This window comes from Notothenia rossii (genome assembly GCF_949606895.1).
Source record: "Notothenia rossii genome assembly, chromosome: 2".
Classification (NCBI taxonomy): Eukaryota; Metazoa; Chordata; class Actinopteri; order Perciformes; family Nototheniidae; genus Notothenia; species Notothenia rossii.
In genome coordinates this window covers 22,180,816-22,202,210 of record NC_136904.1, presented here as the reverse complement: position 1 = coordinate 22,202,210, position 21,395 = coordinate 22,180,816, and the positions used below count along the sequence as shown (strand labels likewise).

Genomic DNA, 21,395 nt, shown 5'->3' with positions numbered 1-21,395 from the left:
GCTATATGTGCCAAGGCTAAAAATTATTAAAAATGTAATAATGATCGGAGGAGGGAAACACCAAAACAATTTCAGGACAACATTTTACTTTGGTTTGTTTGCCTTCTCTTTCTGACACTTTTCAAACAAACGCAAAGCATGACATTGTTAAAACAATAGCTGCCTGGTTAAAGGTATGGAAATGGGAAAGTACACTTTAGCATGCCATGTAAGATATCAGCTATATTACACATCATGTATCATCTGAAGAACAACGTCAAGATTACAATATAGGAAGTCAGCATGCAGACAGACCCTGTGCAGGCTGCATGTGTTGTGGTGGGAAGTCAGCTGACACCATCATCAATTCACGAGGGTGTGCAAACCCTAGAAGGAACGCAGAGGCTGCTTTAATGCTGCTCCACAAGACTTATCAGGGCCCTGCTAAAATCTCCCTGCATAGTTCAACTTGTGTTTTAACAAAATACATGCCATTTTCTTGTTTTATTAAGACTAGAATATCAGACAAGTTTTCATTGATTTAATATCTATTTCTAAGTGATATATAAAAAGCTGTACATTCCCTGCTGTGAAAGTATTAAGAAATATGCTTTCATTTCATCCCGAATGGCTCGTTTATCAGAAAAGTAAAACCTTAGTGCCTTTGAATCAAAAATTATTTGAAGATAACTCAAAACTGATTGGAAAGAGAACGGACAACTTGTATTATTTAGGGAGTGATACAAGGCCCGAAAAGGACATTATAGTGTTGTGGTGTTTAAATGACTTCTGATCTAAGTAATGTCAATGTTTTGATACTTAAACTGCAAACCTCAATGATGCCTACAAGACAAGATTCTTGATACATTAAAGCCCATCGGCTCTGATCCCATTGGAAATTGTTTTGTTTTAATCAAGATTCACCATTTGATGAAATCATATTGGATTGAATGAGTTGCACACTGTTCGCACACAGAACTATGTAGCATGATCAAGCTGAAAAGAGGCAAGATGGAAGACATGTATTCAAATAAAGAAAATATCAACACTACTACTAGCTATTTATCTACAAATTATGAATTGAATCATTAAATATCCATTTATTCAGGTTCACTTTATCTCACTCTTACACGTAATACAATCTGATCTACAAAAACGTCAGCACATGACATTTGGACATTTTGGTCAGAACATAGAAGATACCCAAAGAAATACCCAAGTGGCCTGCCTGCATGTTGTTTAGCTTCTGAGCAATAAACCCTCCCCTCATACCCAAACACATCTGACCCATTTCATCTTCTTAAGTCTTTTTTTGTCCTTAAAAGCTGTTTCTCTGCCATACCAACCAACCAGGTTTACACTCAGCAGTTTACGCAGCCATTCCCAAGGGGAACGCCTTGAACAAAAAAAACAATATAAACTCAAGACAAACCAACTATAGTAGAAAATAAGTGATTTTAGAACTGCGTGATGGAGAGGGGGAAATAAATCAAAATCCTGGGAGGGAAAAAAAGAAACAAAAACAGAGGAAAGTGCTAATCATTTTCAGTTGAGTTTTGCATTAGCAGATTTGTAAGTCACATAAACCAACCATCAACAACCCGGGCCACTCCCCCAGCCCTGAGCCACTAAAGGTAACGCAGAGTGGGAACGGTACAGCCAAGTGTCTCTCGTCTCTCTGGAGCTCTGTGTGATCGGGACGATGCGTCCAGGATCCTGGATGGAGGGGAAGATGGGCACCAGAGGAGAGTCGGGTGGCTGGAGGGCCGTTATGCTGTGTTTAGGGGGGCCAGCTGTACGCTTGCTCTGAGGAAAGCATGGCAGTAACAGCTGTATCCCTTCAGGCAACATAGTGGTACTGGTTAGGAGTCTCCTTGTCACGCTCCATGTAGTCTCTGTCTATGAGCGACTCGATCCGCTTCTTCAGATCGCCCGGCTGCAGACAGGAAAGAAAATCAACTATGAGCTTCGTGTGTGTGTGTGTGTGTGTGTGTGTGTGTGTGTGTGTGTGTGTGTGTGTGTGTGTGTGTGTGTGTATACAAAATATCTAGAAAGGTAACAGTTAAATGACTCAATGATTGTACCATGGATTTGACTTACAATGAGTTATAATGCGCTTAAATAGATGTCAAATTTAAGTTAACACTTATAAATATTCATAATATAAAATATTTTAGAATGAGTAACAAGGCACGAGTATCATAGTACTTTAAAAAGGGCTGGTCCCATTTGTATAGCAATAGTGTATTGGAGTGAAAGTCAATATTTATTTTTAAATCACCTCAGTCCCCAAATGCCCATTTCAAGTAAATGCTTATACCTCATTTTAACAATGTCCATCAGTGCTCATAAATATAATTAAACCATGCTATACGCAGGTGATAATGCATTCTACATGTTTTCATACTACATTCTAGAAATGGACGTTATAGAAATCAGTTATCAATTCAAAGAATAAGAAGAAGCTTAGGAGTGTTCACCTTTACGGGGAACTTGAGCTGGTTGTAGAGCTCTGACACCAGGAGGTTGTGACTGAGGGTCTTCCTCATCTTCATGATGCGCACCACAGCTGCATCGATCTGATACTGCCTGTCTTGAAAGACGCGCTCTGTGGTGCTTACCTGCTCCTCTACCTGTAAGAACAATGCGTACATATTAGTGGTGCACAGGGCAGGAATTTCACGAGGGCCACGAGGGCCATGGCCCTCGTGCCCTCCCACTTTGGCCTTGTGCCCTTAAAAATGATATCTGCCATAAGGCCACAGTGGCCTTGATGCCCTCTCTGACTAAGTTTTGTTGTTTAGCAGTCTGCCTCTTTTCTGACACGGCTTCAACACCAGCATATTTTGAAGGAGGAAAAAAAAATCAGCGGTGCGCTTGATTTGAGCCTGGAATGCACCGCTCGAACGGTCTATGATGACAGTTGACATCAGTCTAGGACCTATCTCCGCCCACCCCCTCACGCGTCCGTGTGAGGGGGTGTGAGGTGAGGTAAGGTTTTGTGATGATCCTGTTTGCCGTTAAGTTTTTCATTTGTCCAGCTTTAAGAGTAATTTTATGGATAACATTACTATTTCTTGCTCGTATGGTAATGCATAATTATAATATTTTGAAGTGTTTTTGTTACTACTTGGATAAGTTATCAGGGCTCGTACGGGTGCTTGAAATCCTTGAAAATGCTTGAATTTTTACGAGGTGTTTTCATGACTTGAAAAGTGCTTGAATTTTGGGAATGGTGCTTGGATTTGAGATAAAGTGCTTGAAATTGTAAATGCTTTACTTTTACAATAAATTGCTGTCTGACTGAATAGTTCGCTTTTTAGATTAAAAGAAAATAAAGAAGTCGGAGCGCGCTTAGTTGCTTCGCTTCTACATAAAACAGCTCCGCTCCGGCCTTCCCGCGCTATGCGCGCGACCTACACGTGTTTTATTTGTGTGACCTGGGCATTCTAATGAGAGAATGACAGTATGCCAGGAGGTTGCTGTTTTAACGAGCGTTGGCTATCCGAAAAGAAATACAAGCTGTGGCTAAAACGAGGATCAACCCAACGATTCGCCTTCTGCACAGTTTGCCACAAAGAATTTCAATTATTCGCGATGGGAGAGTCTGCGCTGACGAGCAATATGAAAGGTAAGCCGTAGTAGAGCATTTTGGATTAGCCTAACATTGCATGTTACGTTTGTTTAAGCTAGTAACGTTAGCGAACTCGATGTGGGATAATTGCTTATGCAGGTGACAATAATAAAAAGGAGCGTACCTATGTCAGTATGTGCGACAGTCGCCATCCTGTGGTTTTCAGAGGATGAAGCACATAAAGGTTCTAAGGTTCTAACACAGGGTTCTAAGTTCGGCGTGAGAGGACGCTGGCGCTGACTGTTCGCCGCTTCTCTGTCCGAAAATCTGGTCGACTAACCGCCATGTCCCACAACTGTCATGTCATCTGAGCGCACTTATTACTCCATATTATACACCCACCACTGGTCCGTTACAATCCCAGCTGTACCAAAAACCTGGAGTGGATTCCACTGCCCTCTTCTCAGAGCTGGTCCAAATTCCTGGAGTGGATCCCATTGCCCTCTGCTCAGAGCTGGCCCAAATACCTGGAGTGGATTCCACCGCCCTCTGCTCAGAGCTGGCCCAAATACCTGGAGTGGATCCCACTGCCCTCTGCTCAGAGCTGGCCCAAATACCTGGAGTGGATTCCACTGCCCTTTGCTCAGAGCTGGCCCAAATACCTGGAGTGGATTCCACTGCCCTCTGCTCAGAGCTGGCCCAAATACCTGGAGTGGATTCCACTGCCCTCTGCTCAGAGCTGGCCCAAATACCTGGAGTGGATTCCACCGCCCTTATTTGATAATAAACTGATAATAACACACTTCCTTCCACCTCCTCTCCGCTCCTCCCCCCCATCTCACATTCCTCCCCGCACTGTCAACCTGGACAACCTCTCACCTCTTCAGCCTGTGACCATACCACGCCCCTCCCACTCAACTAATATTGCCCTCCTTAACATCCGATCACTCAACAAGAAAGCCCTCATCCTCCATGAACTAATCTTGGAAAAATCCCTTGATTTCCTTCTGCTCACCGAAACCTGGCAACAGCCCGATGACTTCTTCTCCCTCAACCAAACATCCCCCCCTGGCTTTAAATACATCACTAAACCCCGCCCCTCCCGCCGTGGTGGCGGCCTTGCTGTAATCCACAATCAGAACATCCAGATCACAGAACTAACCCTCCCCTCAGTATCATCCTTTGAATTCATTGCCTTCAAAGCCCCTCCCTCACTGACAGTCATCCTCATTTACCGGCCTCCTAAACCTCATCCCTCCTTCCTCTCCGATTTCACTGAGTTCCTCACACTTGCCTCATCCCTCTCTCAACGTCTGTTACTACTTGGTGACCTCAACATTCACATTGACTCACCCACCTGCAAGCTGGCATCCGAATTCACAACCCTACTGGACAATTTCTCTATCACCCAACATGTCATCTTCCCCACCCATGAGAAAGGACACATTCTTGATCTCGTCTGCTCTACCAACCTCCCAGTGATTGACCTCCACCCTTGCCCATTTCCCCTCTCCGACCACAAACTCATACAATTCAACATTGCCCCCCCCACCCGAAACCCCTGCCCACCCAGAAACATCACCTTCCGTAATCTACATTCCATTGACCATAACCATCTCTCTGAACTGCTATCGTCTAATCTCCCCCTGGACGCAACCCTCAGCTCACCTGACGATCTGCTCACCCACCTCAACTCCACCCTACTCACCTCCCTCAACACTTTAGCCCCCCTCAAAAATAAAACTGTTACTTTCAAGACCTCCTCACCCTGGTTCACACCCGCACTGCGTAAAATGAAGCAGCGAGGCCGCCAACTTGAACGTCTTTCAAATAAATCATCCCTCACAGTCCATTACATAAGCTACAAACTCCATCTCAATGCATACAGAGATGCTCTTATTGCCGCTAAATCTGCCTACCTCTCCAACATCTTCACTGACCCCTCCCGTAACCCCAGGACCCTCTTCTCCACAGTTAACAAGCTCTTCAAACCTCGTGCTGATAAACTCCCTACTTCTACTTCCGCTACTTGCAGCTCATTCCTCCAGTTTTTCGCAGACAAAATTAACGCCATTAACCACTCCTTCTCAGCTCCATCTGATATACAAGCATCTCCCCCAACCTCCACCGCTACCATTTCTCCCCCCATCTCCCTTGACCTCCTGACTCCTCCTCCCCAGCGCCGCCTTTCCCAGTTCAACCTCGTTACCCCAATTGAAATACTCCATCTGATCGGTTCCTCAAATCCCACAACCTGCTCCCTTGACCCTCTACCCACTCCTCTCCTGAAGTCCTGCCTCCCCGTCCTCTGCCCCTATCTTGCTAACCTTTTCAACTCCTCGCTGTCCCATGGAACCGTCCCCTCTGCCTTCAAAACTGCTGCCGTTACTCCAATCCTCAAAAAACCTGGTCTTGATCCCTCCTCCCTCACTAATTACCGCCCCATCTCCAACCTACCATTCCTCTCAAAAACTCTTGAACGCATTGTAGCCAATCAAATTCACTGCCATCTCCAAACCAACCAGCTTTATGAACCCCTTCAGTCTGGATTTCGTCCTCACCACAGTACAGAAACTGCACTCGTCAAAGTCCTCAATGACCTCCTCACCTCTGCTGACACTGGTTCCCTCAATATTCTCATCCTCCTCGACCTGAGTGCAGCCTTCGATACCGTGAGCCACAACATCCTGCTCACCCGACTCAGGGACATTGGTATTGAAGGTATTGCACTCAGATGGCTCCAGTCCTACCTCACTGAACGATCCCACTTCATCTCCCTCCCCAACCACTCCTCTGCCACAGCTTCAGTCACCCAAGGTGTTCCTCAAGGATCAGTACTTGGACCCCTCCTCTTCATCATTTACATCCTGCCCCTCGGTCAGATACTCCGCCACTTCAACCTGGACTTCCACTGCTATGCTGATGACACTCAGATCTACCTCAGCACCAAATCCCTCCATAACCCACCCCTTACCCACATCGATTCCTGTCTGACAGCTATTAAAACTTGGATGCAACATAACCTCCTCAAACTGAACAGCAACAAAACAGAACTCCTCCTAATTGGCTCCAAATCCACCCTCAGCAAGGTCACTAACATAACACTCACCATCGATGGCACCATTGTTTCCCCCTCCAATCAGGCACGCAACCTTGGCGTAATCTTTGACCCCACCCTCTCCCTCGAACCTCACATCCGCCAAACAGTCAAAACCTCATTTTTCCACCTCCGCAATATTGCAAAAATCCTACCCTCTCTCACCCGCCCCGCAGCCGAACGACTAATCCATGCCTTCATTTCCTCCCGCCTTGACTACTGCAACTCACTTCTTTACGGCATCAGCACTACATCCCTCAACAGACTCCAACGGGTTCAAAATGCAGCTGCACGTCTCCTCACACATACCAAATCATGGCATCACATCAGCCCAGTCCTCAAAGAGCTCCACTGGCTTCCTGTCTCCCATCGCATCAATTACAAAATGATGGTCCTCACCTACAAAGCACTCCACCATTTGGCCCCCCCTTATCTCACAAACCTTCTCACTCCTTATCAACCCCCACGGTCCCTCAGATCCACCGCAGCCGGACTCCTATCCATTCCCACATCCACACTCTGCAGCTTTGGGGACAGAGCCTTCTCAGTGGCAGCTCCTAGGCTCTGGAATTCCCTCCCCCAAGATCTCCGTGACTCTGAGTCCCTCACAGTCTTTCAGTCCCGCCTCAAAACACATCTTTTCAACTCTGCCTACCCATAAGCCCCCCTCCTCTCAATCAATTTCCTCTTGACTGCCTTTTTATTTATTTTACTATACTTACTTGTTTGCCTGTCCTTGTTTATATACCCTCCCTCATATTGTAAAGCGTCTTTGAGTCATGAAAAGCGCTATATAAATAAAATGCATTATTATTATTATTATTATTATAAAAGCAATGTATTTCTACTGGTAGTATTTTTCGTGCCTAAACTTGCTCCATCGAAATCAGTCACATTGACCCGAAGACACATTTTGAGTTATACACTGTTGGAAAGAGGATATTCCTAGCTTTCTAACGGAGGAAACATATTTTAGTTTGTATTAATGGTCTGGGGGAAGCTCGCGAGTGTGTGTTTGTGTATTTTTGCGTTTGTGTGTATTGTGTTAGTTTCCCGGGGAAAACACTCACGAGAAACACCGGCTGTTGTTATGCCTGCTTTGACGTAAAGTTACTCCGTTCTCCGCTTGTAATTATGCCGTTACAAGCTTCAAAGTTGTATTTATCATCTGAATTTACCGAAACAAGTTTAATATTCTGAAAGCCAAGACTTTGTTTATTTGAAATCAGATGAAAAAAACTGTAACGGACCCTGCCGTGTTATCTATGATTACTATACGCCAGGGGTCGGCAACCCCTGGCACGCGTGCCAGCATTGGCATAACCAGTGGCACACTAGGAATAAGTGGAATAAGTGTGCAAAATATTTAAATTAATTTTCGGATCCTGAACGCGAGACCGCCGCCAGAGCTCGTCTCCCCGTTACCTGCAGAAGGAAGCCATGCACGCAACGCAGCCCGGCTCTCTTTATCTCCAGTTGACTTTCTGCGGCTTTCCTCTGTGGTGCAGTGCTGATCTTTTTACCACGGAGGAAAGCACTTCACTAATTGCAGTAACCATAAGGAGCTGTACAAATGCCGCAGTTTTTGCGTGGCTGTGTATTTAGTTGAAAGCCCAGTGGCGATCTGCTCATCTCTCATCGAAATAATATGCTACAAAGGGGCGGACTGGCCATCTGTGTGTTGAACTTTCCTGTCGGCTCCCAGACCGTAGTCGAGGAGGGCAGAAGCAACAAGCTTCAGGTTCAATAACCCACTTTAGCTTAAATGACTGGAGAGAGGCGAGCTCTTCTTGGGAGGACGTTGCATTTATTTAGCTGTTCTTCTGTTTCACAAAATACATCACAGACCTCTGTTTTTCTGCTTTCGCGTTTCACTTCCAGAAACATACACGTTCCCTCACTGTCGCTCTACCATTCACAAACACACATGCACAAGCCGCACCCCTCTCTCTCACTCTGCATGACCCTAATATCATAACATTTGTGCTCTGGAGAATCACAGAACGGACGATCGTCCTTATTATTAGGCCGTTTAAACCAACTATTTAAATGTGTTTGTTAAATTCGGCATCATGTAAGTTGCGCTGACAGGTCCACACACTGCTTCCCCGCAGCGAGGCTCCCCCGCCCTCCAGCTGATAGTTGACGAGCGTCAAGCTCCTCAACCCCCCCCCCCGTTGATAATTATCGATCGTTGGCACGCTGATAACATTTTTAAAATGGCACTTCATATCAAAAAGGTTGCCGACCCCTGCTATACGCCATACATTCATAATGTCAGCGGGAGGGAGGGGGGAGCATCGCTACGTAAAAGCATTAGTGCGAGGGAGAGCTGTCATCTTCCCTTTACAAGCTTCAAACATGTATTTATCGGGAGATTTTGGCAATAAAAGTTTCATATTCTGCAAAAAATTCCCTGGAAACCTCCAAAACCCTTACACAGAAAGAGGATCTCTGCACACGCTTTTTTTTATATCAGCTTTGTGTTTCAATGGTTTTGTCCTAACCTTGGAGAGCCGTATGTTTACTGCCACCCTAAAAAGGACCTCAAAAATGTTAAAAATGTTAATGAAGAATTTATTGAAAAGTTAGTTGGCTGATTGTTTTATATTGGCTCAGCCAGGTTATATGGGATGCCCAGTCTACTATATATGATATGGGTCACTCATTTTACAATATTAAACTTTGTTTTCTTATCTTTAATTTGTCATCCTTATGTAGAATGCTATTACGAAACACACATTTGGTTGTTTATAGCATAAAGAACATCGGATTTAATGTGAGGTAGGGAAATAATCATTTGAGTATAAGTATGTGCATATAAATATGTAATTTACAACAGCTGTACGCTGCTTGAAAAGCTTGAAAATGCACCTTGAAAATGCTTGAAAAGTGCTTGAATTTGACTTTGGAAAAGGTGTAAGAACCCTGAGTTATGTTGCAGTTGTGTTCTTTTTTTATTATTATCTAGTGCTAGGCAGTTAGCGCTGTGTTGTTAGCTGTCAAAGACCTCTGTGCAGACTTATTTGACTACCGGCGATCGCAGACGGAAGTTCAAAGTTTGCTGATAGTTTATATCGCCCAATTTTCAAAACGCGATCAAAATACCCATTCACATGTCTTGTGGCATGCCTGAACTGTCTACATACGACATTGTGCGTCACCATAGTAGGGAAACTTTCCTCCCATTATGGTCCAGATTCTTGTTGGAGAAGGGAAGAATGTACCCCAATCTGCTGCACCTAATACAAATAGTCCTAGTTTTTCCTGTCTCTACCTCTCAAGTTGAACGGCAGTTCTCAGTAATGAAGAGAATGCAGGGCGATTGGCGTTTAAGCCTGCACACTTCAACAATTGAAGATCTACTCCTCATCAAATCCCAGGGTTGTGCTCCTGCTGAATATCAAAGTGATGAAGCTGTGGCAAGATGGTGGGCAGCTGGCATCAACAAAAGGAGACCCAATATTCATCCCTATGGTCAAAGGAACCCCAAAAGTCCAAATCTCCCTGACTCGTCATCATCTCCTTCTTCAAGTGACTCAGAATAAGGACGCACCTTGACGTAGGCCCACTACCACAGTCTCACAGTGAGCCAAACATGTCTGTGCTATAAGAATCCTTGGTAGTTTTAATAAAGAATTTGTTTAATTGCGATTTGGTGTCCATTGAATGCTTAATAAATATATATAAAAGTATTGTAAATGCATATACAATCGTAGTCACTTCATATCGTATGTTAAATCATTGTTTTAATTTATGGCCTTGGTGCCCTGGCTTTTGGCCTTTGTGCCCTTAAAAAATTGACAACTCAAAAGGCCAAGTGGCCTTGCCCCTAAAATGACGAAATTCCAGGCCTGGTGTGCACGATAATTATCGGCCCGATAATTATTGGTCCGATATTAGGAATTATGACGTCATCCCGATAAACCCGATAAAAGTATTAATAGCCCCGATAATAAACAATATATTTTTTGGGTAAAAAAAAAGAAAAAAAATACTGCGCTGTGGGTGGATTGGGATGAGGGGCGCTTGTTTTTCACTCGGCTCTTCCCGTTTTGCCAGTACTGTGGTAATTAGTGGTTTAGGAAGAGGGGAGTTTTTCACAAATCCAGCGCTCCCTAACTCATGCCTGGCTGTGACGTAAATGGTGTGCGGCCGTGAAGCCAGGACAGTAAACAAACATGTCGTCGGTAGTATGGGACTATTTCAGAGTTTCAGAGTTAGATAGTTCGCTTGCTATTTGTATTAACAAATGCAATGCAGAAGTTCCACGAGGAGGGAAAAAGGCAACGAGCTATAATACTTCCCACCTGATTAGTCACCTGAAACATCGCCATCGCTACGATGGTGTGTTAAAAGCATACGAAGACCCTGCGCTGCTAAACTAGCGGCGAATCCAAAGCCAGCTGCAAAGGCACCGGGGCTTTTACCTATCGACGAGGCTTTTGAAAAAGGCAAGAAGTTTGCCAGAGACGACCCCAGGGCTAAAACGAGGAAAAAACTACAGGTACATTTAATATATATATATATTATATTATTATCGGTATCGGTCTTGAGAAGCAGGAAGTTATCGGTAGGCTTGGGCGGTATGACGGTATTACGGTATACCAGGGTATTTCGAAATACCGTCGGTATGATTTTCAATACCGTGACGTCACAGACTGTGCGCCAAATCATAGATGCGTTTCATTCTATTACACTGACACGGAATTTTGACAGGGACGACATTGGTTGTAATGCACAGCACGCGCCAGCAGAGGGCAGTCCGTCTTTCCCGCTCTCAGAGCTCAGCACAGAGCTGAGCTGAGCAAGATGGCGGCAGCATTTGCCTGCCCCGAACTCGGACAACTAGTAAAAAAGAAAAATGCCTCTGCGCCTGTTTGGGACTATTTTGGGTTTACTCGTCGCCAGTGACTTCATCCAGCACAACGAGAGATGGAGGCACTTCTTTGGGAATGTTTAAGACGGGGTGAGTGAGTGTTGACATTTTTTAATCCTATGCAACTGGTTGATGGTTTTGTAGTCGAGGTCGGACGGTTTTAAAAACGAAAGCATTTACGTGCTAAACATTCACGCGAGTAATCCAATGAATCAAATGGAAATAAGGTTTTTAACACATGCACGGAATAATATTGCCAAACTAGTTAGTGAATATAGCAAACTTTATTCAATAAGTGTTAGAAATTAAAATCAATGTTTTAATGGGGAAATGTAGTTTAAACATGCCTTCAGTTTTAATGCTCTTTTATACTGAAAAACCAGAAATTCTTGTGCACAAGCAGTTAAGCTTTTATTCTGAAAATCCTTCATCTACGCATTTAGCATGTGGCTAATATACGATTTCCTAAAGAGGTGAATTTAGTAGCGAAATGATATGGAGTGGTGCAAACCGAAGCCTACTGATTTAACACTACAACTATAGATGTCGAGATACTACCATGCTGAATATTAATATGAAGGTACAGTTTATTTGAATACATTATTGTTTACAGACGAGAGTAGCATGTGACAACATCCGGAATGACCGGAAACCAAACGAGCCGAGAAGTATTTTTTAGAGTATTGATTACAGCGTTTAGAATGTGTTCAATGAAAAGTGATGAAAGAGAATATGAGGAGAAAAGGCGTGTTGAGCATATATTGGATGTGAAAGGAGCCAATCCTCTGTTTAAATGCAACAACGGACATTGGAGACGAGGCGAGCCGGCAGGCGGGGAGGAGCAAGCAGAGGATATATAACAGCACCGGAGGAGAGATCCAACTCTTGGCTTCCCTAACGAGGAGCGGATCACAGCTGTTTGTCTGACTGAACAATATCATGCTTGTGACCAACCCGCGCCTTTTTTAATTAAAGTACCCAATTGAACTTTCACAGAGACTCCATTTAGTCTCCTTTTAAAGCTTCTCTCCTGGACGGGAGAATAACGAACACAGTTTACATAAGTCAAGTATTTACTCCCGGAAAATGTTTATGTATGATGATATATTGTTAACTTAGCTCACTATGGAAACAACGTCGGACATCTACAAACGCGTCCTGTATCCGATCTCAAAATGTGCCATTTGCACAATGTGTCATGTATGCAGCCCTTGTTTTGCACTTGCGCGCACGTCGCGGCACTTTGCGAGCGTCTACCGGCTCGGGCTGCATTTTACACCGAACATATAATATACCGTTCGAAACATCTATTTGCCGCCGAACGCCACCTCACTCAAGTCGACCAAAGGCATACCGTCAGTGGCGGCTGCTGGAAAATACTTTTGGTGGGGCTGTTGATATAGTGAGTAAAAAAATTTTGGGGGGAGAAATTACCCCTTAAATTGGGACTGATACAGTCATATACCGTATACCACGGTATGATGTCAGCAAGGTATGACGGTATGAAAAAAATGATACCGCCCATGCTTAGTTATCGGTATCGGTTTCAAAAAACCAATATCGTGCATCCCTAGCATCCTTCTGCATAGAAAAACATGCATTGCAAGAACAGCGTCAAGCTTTCTTTGCTACTAACATCCATATATCAAAACATCAAAAGAAAGAACGATTTTTTACCGTTTCCTTCATCTGGATCTGGTTGATCTTGATGCGGAACAGTTTATGTTTGAAATCATTGTTGAAATTGAAGCGGTCTCCGTCCTCCACGTCCTTCCCTCGAGGGTTCTTGTTGAGGACGCGAGCCTTTCCGCAGGCCAGGGACTGCAGCGTCCGCCTGAGCTCTCCCTCCTCTGTGCAGGACAAGAGACAGTCTGTGACACCCAGGCCCCTCTCACACAATAGAATAGTTGTACTACATGTTTGAAGACGTGTTTAACCTATGCCAGTGGCAGTGCGGATCTCATCCACGCTGAACTCCTCTCCCTCATTGAACATCAGCAGCACCAGCGTCTGGAACAGCGACACCTGCAGCTCTTTCTTCCCCTGTGGCAAAAAGGAATGATTTTAAGTGTGAAGGCTTTCCCAGGCCTTTTCTCTTTCAGTGTGCATTATGCCCTTACCTCCTTAAACTCTGCCTTTAGTACAGCGTGGCCCAGTGTGGGCTGCCACTGCAGCTTCCTCCCACTGTGCTTCCCCAGGTAGAACAACTTGAACACCTCCTGGAGTTTCACCATCTGCACAAACACAAAGAGAGAGTCTGTTAGGGATTGAGTGATGACTCTGCTAAGAGATCATCAGTATGAAGACACAATAGTACAACTCTGTGAAACCAGATTTCATGTTGTTTACAACTATTGACAATATTCTGAATTAGTTATGGGTTTTATATACAGCATATAATGTAATGTTATGAATTAGGCATTCAAATTAAGCCTTTTTTGGTTAAGACAAGATGGATATGCTTAAAACTTAAAATACGTGGTGAGTATTTTGATGGCTGCATGTAAACAGGAAAACCAGTGAAATATTCATTTCCATTAGCCATGTAAGCAGCTTAGCAGGAATCTTTTTAGGACAATGTGGGCTAAACTGATTATTTTGTGCATGAAAATGAAAAGTGTTTCCCAAATAACTACTTTAAATCATCACACTAAAATAGAACAAATGAAAGGCTAAATATTGTTTAAACAAATAGTCTGATGCTCAAACTGTAGTTCAAACAAAATAGAAAACTGCTTCCCTAGATGCTTCAGTGTTTTGGTCTAAGCACAGAGTGCACATTAAGGAACCCAAACAAAGACGTGCGTACCTCTGGCGGCAAGTGGACCTCCATGGGTATGTATGAAGGCCAGTAGCCCATAGTGAGGATGTTCACAGTGAGTTCAATGTTGCTCGGCTCGCTCTGGTTCTGCATATGCTGAGCAGAAGACTCATACATTTTATAATAGCGCACGTCAAAACACATACAGATACTGCAATATGGCATCAATATTTGTATTCTACTAATATTGGTATTTATGTGGAGTACCTGTTTGAACTGGATCATGATGTCTTTGGACAGTTCCATGTCCTTGAACATCCCCTCCAGCTTGCTGGTGAAGGCTGCTCCGCACTCTGGAGGAAGTCAAAACCACAAAACATTGAATCCTTCTCATACCTACACACGAGCGCTCGTCATGTTGACAATGATCATAGTGAGAATGAAACTTCATGATCAGATAAAGTCTAAAAATGTTGTTGCACTACAGCAGCGCCATTGAACAAACACAAAATACGGAAGACGAAAATAACAAATACATATATTTAAAATGTTTATCATCATAGAAGGCAATACATTCAAGACCCTTCAGCCGACATTTGATCTTGGATTAAACTGTCTGTCATTTTAGTCTAACCATGCATCTCCAATAATGGGATGTTTTTATTTTGCGTTCAGGACATGATTGGACTTCAATACAGTGTTGTACACCTGCGTTAATATCATGAGTCATAACGTTCCTCAAGGGGTTGGCCTACAATCTTTGAGCAGATTTTCATTTCCTTTTTGACTTCAATGAGATAACAGACTATCCCAGAAAAGTATGAAACCATGCCATGAAGCCTAATAACTGGCAGGTAACTAACAGAAGCATGCATTCAAATCATTATCTGTGTGCGGCACTGCGGTGATTATCTGACATTATTTTCAGTTTGTCAGCTCTACTCCCAAGCTCTCTGACACAGTGTCCGCATGCTCTAAATGCCATGAAGACACTCAACAACGGACAATCATTTCTTTTACTAATTCTGGAATTTATATTTAAGACAAAAGAACAGCTACTTCCCTGACTTTCGACTCACCATGTTTGAGCTTGGAGAGCATGGACTTTTCAGCGTCAACAGAAGCACTCTTTCCAACCAGCAGACGCTTGGCCAAGTCCTTCTTATAAAAAGCCTCAAACACATCTTTTCCTGGAGTAAAAGACAACACAGATAAAAAGCTCTTATCACAGTGTTAAACGCTTCATAGTGGTTGAGAGCAACATTTGTCTGAGACAGCGAGCATTGACGACGGAAGTGAAACTGACCGTGTATGAAACGGAAGATTATCATTATCTTATCCAGGATCCTCTCCAGCTCTTCCTCTGTAGCCTCTTTGTTTCCCGCTCTCAACTTAGAGTCCACATATTTAGCTGGATTGGAAGCAATATATTATTACAGGCAACTATAATTACAGGCTATAACTAAAGAAACCTAATTAAAAAAGGTATGTTTATGAGTATCAACTGCCATGTCATTCATTTGCCTGACTCACCAATAAGCTCAGCGGGTTTGTTGGGCCTCTTGTTGATGAAGGTCTCGAAGGCCTCCTTCATGGCGTTGATGAATCCCTCATTCCTCGCAAAGCAGTTCTGTGCAACGTTGTCCATCTTGTCTTTGAAGTCCAGCAGGTCTTGCACCATGTCCTTGTCTTTCTCTGGAGTGCAGACAATCTCTCCACCGAAGGACTGAGACGAGGGACAGATTCATCAATGTGCAAATGCATCTCTCAGACCATGTTCTTCTTGATAGTATTGCTTTCTGTGTGTATGAGGTTTTTATGTTTACCTTAATGTAATCCCTCCAGAACTGCAGCAGTGTGGGGAGTCCGCCCTTCACCTTGCTGAAGAGCTGGTAGAGGAGGCACAGCTCAGTGACACGATTCCCATCCAGCATGGTGCTCAGTCCTGGAATAAAACAAATGACACTATTATTGCATATTTTGTTATGTCCATATGAATGTTACAGCATTTTAGCAATTTCACATTAACAACACTTAATTCACAGATTTCAAAAAGGGACGGATGTGTAAGTACAGGAACGCAGACGTACCTTTTTGTAGCATTGCAGTCATGTGTTCTCCTAAAAGTTGTTTCTCAACACAGCTAATAAGTGGTTTCCTGAAAGGTACGTGGGGAAAAGAGAGAACATGTATCAAAAAGATATCATAAACGCATACATGAAAGGTTTGTCCATTTATTCATTCAATAAAATGACATTTTTGCATAGCAACTTTTCCAGGTTAAGTTTCTTAACTATTTGTGGACTTAAGAATAATAAACAAAGCTGTAACCTCTGAATAGTGTGGATTTGACCAGTATGAGACAATTAGAGCATTCTTAAAGTAGTAAAGCATTACACATGCTTTACTAATGCTGGTTATTAAAAATCAAACAAAGGCATAATAGTAAAAAGAATGACAAAGAAGATGTTAAGGGAATGTAACATAGGGCTCTGTACTAGCAATGTAAGCAAACACCTGAAACTATAATGAACCATTTGTCTACAAAAAGTACATTAAAAGACCCCAGGCTCTTATTTATCTATTTACAGAGGCCCCTAATGGTATTGTATTATAGGTTTACCCTGTGTTCATGTTTGGGAAGAAATGATAATAAATGGTTATTTATGTTCTCTTTATGCGTTTCTCTTGGTATGCACATGCGTTGTTGTTTTGTATTAAAAAGTGTTAATTATGGAATTCAGATTTTAGAGAGTTAAACATTTAAAAACAAATTACTGAGTGCTCTGGTCGAGGTAGCTCATGATTCGATCGTTCTCCTCCTCCAGCCGACGAGCCACGTGGTGCAGGTACTCAGGCACCTGGACACATGAACATGAAGGTTCAGAGCAGTTGCATGTGATGGCATCAAGTGTGTGACAGATTAGTGATCAATACATCAAATATCCATGAATCCTCCCACTCACATCTCTCTGCTGCATCAGCCGCTGTCCCTCTGCAGCGTACAGACGATTGGTATCGATCAAAAACCTCTCCTCAAAGGAATCTTTGTAAACCTGAACAAAAGATAGAAGGTTTCTGGGTGTAAAAACAATGACATAAACTCAAGTCGACTAATTTGTTAGTAATGAACCAGGGGCTTAGGTACCTGCAGGTCTGACAGCATGCCCAGCAGACTCCTGATCAGACTCCGGTCGACTGTCTCTCCGTTCCGCTCCAGTTCTATCTGCTCCAAGATGCCGTCTACTGTCCGTTTCTGAACCCCGCTGTCACTCACAATGTGGGTACGAAACAGCTCCAACCCAGTGTCCCTGCATGGTAGGAATCATAGCATTAGCCTCCTGATACAACTTGACAGACAGAAAAAAGAAAGCATGTTTGCATAAACTGTAGCTTTACCAGATGGAGGGCAGTAGGGAGTTCTGCAGCACATAGGTACGGTCCAGGAAGAGAAAGATACTTCGGATCATTATCTATAAAAGAGAAAAACAACAAGAGTCTGAAAGGAAACTTTCTTACTCAAACAGTTTTGATTTGCATGTTTGTCAAACATCACACTTACAGTTTGCCTGCAGTGATCCTGCCAGCAGCGATTAATTCGCTTCAGGAAGGAAAGGTTGTCCAAAGACTCTGTGAGCTCCATGTTAAGGGAAAACCTTCACACATGTTCAAAGTATCCTTTCGTTAGCAAGCATGACATAAACCATTTATCTCACTTATTTGCTCAAAAAGATTTGGGGTTCAAGTTAGGTAAAAGCAATCTGTTTACTCTTTACTGAACATTCTGTAGGTCTTATTAGAGGGGGGGGGGGGGGGGGGGGGTAAAAACTGTTCTTTTTGGAAATGAAATATGATTACATTAATTAAAACGGTCCTGTAATTGCTTTGCCTATAACAGACAAACAGCCCTTTTGTTTAGAATTAGAAAGCTGTCAAACTTGTTGTATGTTGACCTCTTGGGAGAAAAGACTGCAACAACACCTGAGGTGTAACAGGAGGGCCAACACTTTCTAAATTAAGTTGAAAGCTATCTCTTAAATCTCATATACATGTACAAATAAAGCTACAAGTTTGTAATAAATATTAGCACTGCATTTCGGCTTAAATCGCTGCAGTAAGTAAAGGCTGGTCCAACTGTCTTCTCTTCAATCAATCAATCAATGTTTATTTATATAGCCCAATATCACAAATGTTAGTTTGTACAGAATATCAGTATGACAATACGACACCCTCTGTCCTTAGACCCTCACATCGTACATCGTTCTCTTATATGAGTCATGGGCTGCTTGATCTGAAGAGGATTACTAAATGAACATTTCTGCAGCGCAGTATTCAACAGGGCTGAGAACAGACCAAATGCAGTTTGATTTCCAAAGTTTTGAGATCATTTACTAACTGCCAGGAGAGACTCAGTGACACAATGCATCATGATTCAAAATGTGTTCACAGCTTCAACACGTGGCGTGAGTTATGTGTCTGTTCACATAAAAAAGGATATTCTCTAAACTGTTTGATCTGGGCCTGCACATGATCTTCACACACTTGCCGTAGCTGCTTGTACAGCGTGGGGGAGACTTTATATGAACACAGGTTTTCTACCGCCTTCAAGAAAGAGAGACAAGGGAGAGAAACAAGAGCAGAAAAAAAGTTAATGTTTGTCACATTATTTCTTGATTTAAAGCTATTCTTGGTAATTTATTGCAAATGATGAGTACCACTTTTGATATGTAGAAATTGTAGTTGTAGCTACCTGATAGAGCTCCTCCAGATTGTACTTGATAGAGGTGCTGTTCTGGATGGCTCCCACTGCATCTCGTAGCTTCAGCCATGTATCCTCGGTGTAGTTCTCGGCTAACTTTGGCCTGTCTGTTGGAGAGAAAAAAGCAACAATGTTAATGAATACAAATGAGATATTGCCAAAGAAGATACAAGGAAGCATATAATGAAAATAAAAAATATATTTGCATCTTAAAACATGGTTTCACGTGTTTAACCGATACATGATAAGTTGCAGGTTTAAATGTGTTTTTAATTGTCATTTTTGGGATAATAACGGACAATAAACCAAGGCCTACACCACATGCTGTGGACCAGGTGAGAACATAAATGTTGTGACTTTTTGTTTAATAAATAGTACATAAGTTGGATATACTTTGTTCAGTAGAAGTTTGCACATATGTAGTCCTAAAGAAATGTTTGGCTGCCTGTATTAAAAGCAAGTGTTTGTTAGCTATAAAGCTCTGTCACAATTATTAGTTGATAAACAAAAACAATAATAATGGCATCCTATCACAAGTTGTCAAATGATTGCGCAAAATTACTATTTAATCTATTAATAGCAGCCAAAAAGATGCACAGTCATTGTAAGAGGTACATGTGTATGTATTTGTTATTATACAATATAAAAGTTATTAAAAAAATAAAACATCACATTATCATAGTCTAATGTACTATATTATTAATAACTGAATTAGTCTACTACAATCAATGCGTGCTAAAATCTGATGGGACAAACAGAAGTTGTGACGCCAAATAAATAAATGAATCGAGAAAAAAAAAAGACTAGGAGATGTGTGCATGTGTGTTTACAAAATCAAAGCCTATTAAAATCGGACATAAGATAAGATGGTACTTTACTGATCCCAATTTGGGAATTTTTTGAAATGGCTCTAATCAGACCATTTCTGGTAAAAAAAAACAATATGTACCCAACTTTTTTTGACAGCATCATCTAAAAGTTACACGCTCAGTATTATAAAAGATATGAAGTGACGCTGTTAGGTAAAGAAGGTGAAAACGACCAGGGACAGCACCTTTGAAATTCTTGATCACTAATTTCTTTGAAGCGCCACTCTTGCTGGAGGCCACGGCGGAGCTCCGGGCCATCCCGTTGGTGTTGTGCTCCGTCAGGGCTGAGAAGCTGGCCCTCTTGTCCTGTCGGGTGTCCTCTGCCATTATCAGATTAGCGTGAGGGTTCAACGCTGTATGCTTATTTTCTTTCTTAGTTACTGTTTGATAGTCCAGTCGCCTGTTTATTACTCACTGTCACAGACTCTTTGTTGAACCAGTTGTCTTTGGTGGGCAGCCAAAGTGTATTTAAAAACACATTTACAAACACCCACACACTGACCAACGTAAATCAATCAGAAAAAAAACCATAACTACCGTAGGTGAAGTAAACAGATATCTAATGTTAGCTAAGAGTGTGTTATCTGAAACTGCAGCACACTTTAGCTACCAGCTACCGTCTTCTTCTAAACACTTCAGCTTGTTTTCCGGATAACGTTAGTCCATGCCAGTGCTGCCTACTTACAGAGGTATATCACTGCGCCGGTAAAGAAACAAGGAAAAACGAGAGTTAGCGTTGAGGTAACAGACCCATATTTTTAGTGGCTTTCTTTACCCACATAGCGTTAGCTAGCTAGCACAACAAAATGGCTTTTCTCAGACAGTTCAGTTGGACAGGTGCATCCTGGGTGAAAAGCGGCCGAGGTGCGTTCAGTGACAGTTTGACCTTTCACTGTCATTTTCTTTCTTCCAGTTTGTTGGAGAGCTCAAACATTAAAAACATCTAAATTAATTTATACCGAGCAATAAAGAGTATTTGAGGTAAAGTTACACAAGTCACAGTATTATTATTATTGTTGTTACATATTTAATATGATTAATTTTCATAAATATTTCTTTGACTTATCACTGATTACATTTAATTGACATACCGAAGAATCATGCAACAAGCTCAACTTTAAGCTTATGTTTACAGATGTGAATAAACATGAAACAATTATTAATATAGTTGACCATTTATTTTCTATCGATTGATATAATATGATTTATGGACTACTTATTTCCTTTCTTACATAGGCCGCCGCCTGATTAATATTACTGGAAAATGTGTAGTGATGAATCAATATATTGATATTAATATGTACATGCACATTTTACATTTCAATAGTTCCTCTAAAACACTGCTGAAACCAGGACAGTCAATGTTGAAGGGGAGTATAGGATATATCAGTCTATGCGATAACTTAGGGTTAAAAGTGCACTGAAATGTTGTTTCTGTATTTTATTTTGTTGACTAAATGTATTCATTCAAACATGG

The 21,395-nt window shown here is 42.3% G+C and overlaps 1 protein-coding gene across 2 annotated transcripts; it reads right to left on the bottom strand.

Annotated features, from left to right (window-relative positions):
• Positions 1-1,064: 1,064 nt before the first annotated feature.
• On the bottom strand, positions 1,065-20,750 carry cul4a (cullin 4A). Of its 2 annotated transcripts, none has more exons than XM_079665482.1 (20): positions 20,104-20,750; positions 19,041-19,156; positions 18,789-18,892; positions 17,853-17,922; positions 17,690-17,763; positions 17,439-17,601; positions 17,257-17,346; positions 17,069-17,151; positions 16,381-16,448; positions 16,117-16,235; positions 15,824-16,016; positions 15,597-15,701; positions 15,370-15,480; positions 14,558-14,643; positions 14,339-14,437; positions 13,650-13,763; positions 13,467-13,572; positions 13,207-13,379; positions 2,460-2,612; positions 1,065-1,915 (listed from the first exon to the last, which is right to left on the bottom strand). In XM_079665482.1, the coding sequence occupies exons 1-20, from the start codon at positions 20,243-20,245 to the stop codon at positions 1,820-1,822; spliced, it is 2,265 nt and encodes a 754-aa protein (XP_079521608.1). In that variant the 5' UTR covers positions 20,246-20,750; the 3' UTR covers positions 1,065-1,819. The 2 variants fall into 2 exon arrangements, with proteins under 2 accessions (XP_079521608.1, XP_079521607.1); XM_079665481.1 differs by having other exon boundaries at positions 14,339-14,446; positions 20,104-20,749.
• Between the last annotated feature and the right edge of the window lie 645 nt (positions 20,751-21,395).

What these genes read in the sequence shown, in the direction of transcription:
- cul4a (XM_079665481.1), bottom strand. Translation starts at nt 20,245, where the DNA reads ATGGCAGAGGACACCCGACAGGACAAGAGGGCCAGCTTCTCAGCCCTG. An exon ending in GCTCTCCAAGCTCAAACATG is followed by an intron (nt 14,644 to 15,369) that starts GTGAGTCGAAAG and finishes GACTTCCTCCAG; the next exon opens with AGTGCGGAGCAGCCTTCACC. An exon ending in TCATGATCCAGTTCAAACAG is followed by an intron (nt 14,447 to 14,557) that starts GTACTCCACATA and finishes TCTTCTGCTCAG; the next exon opens with CATATGCAGAACCAGAGCGA.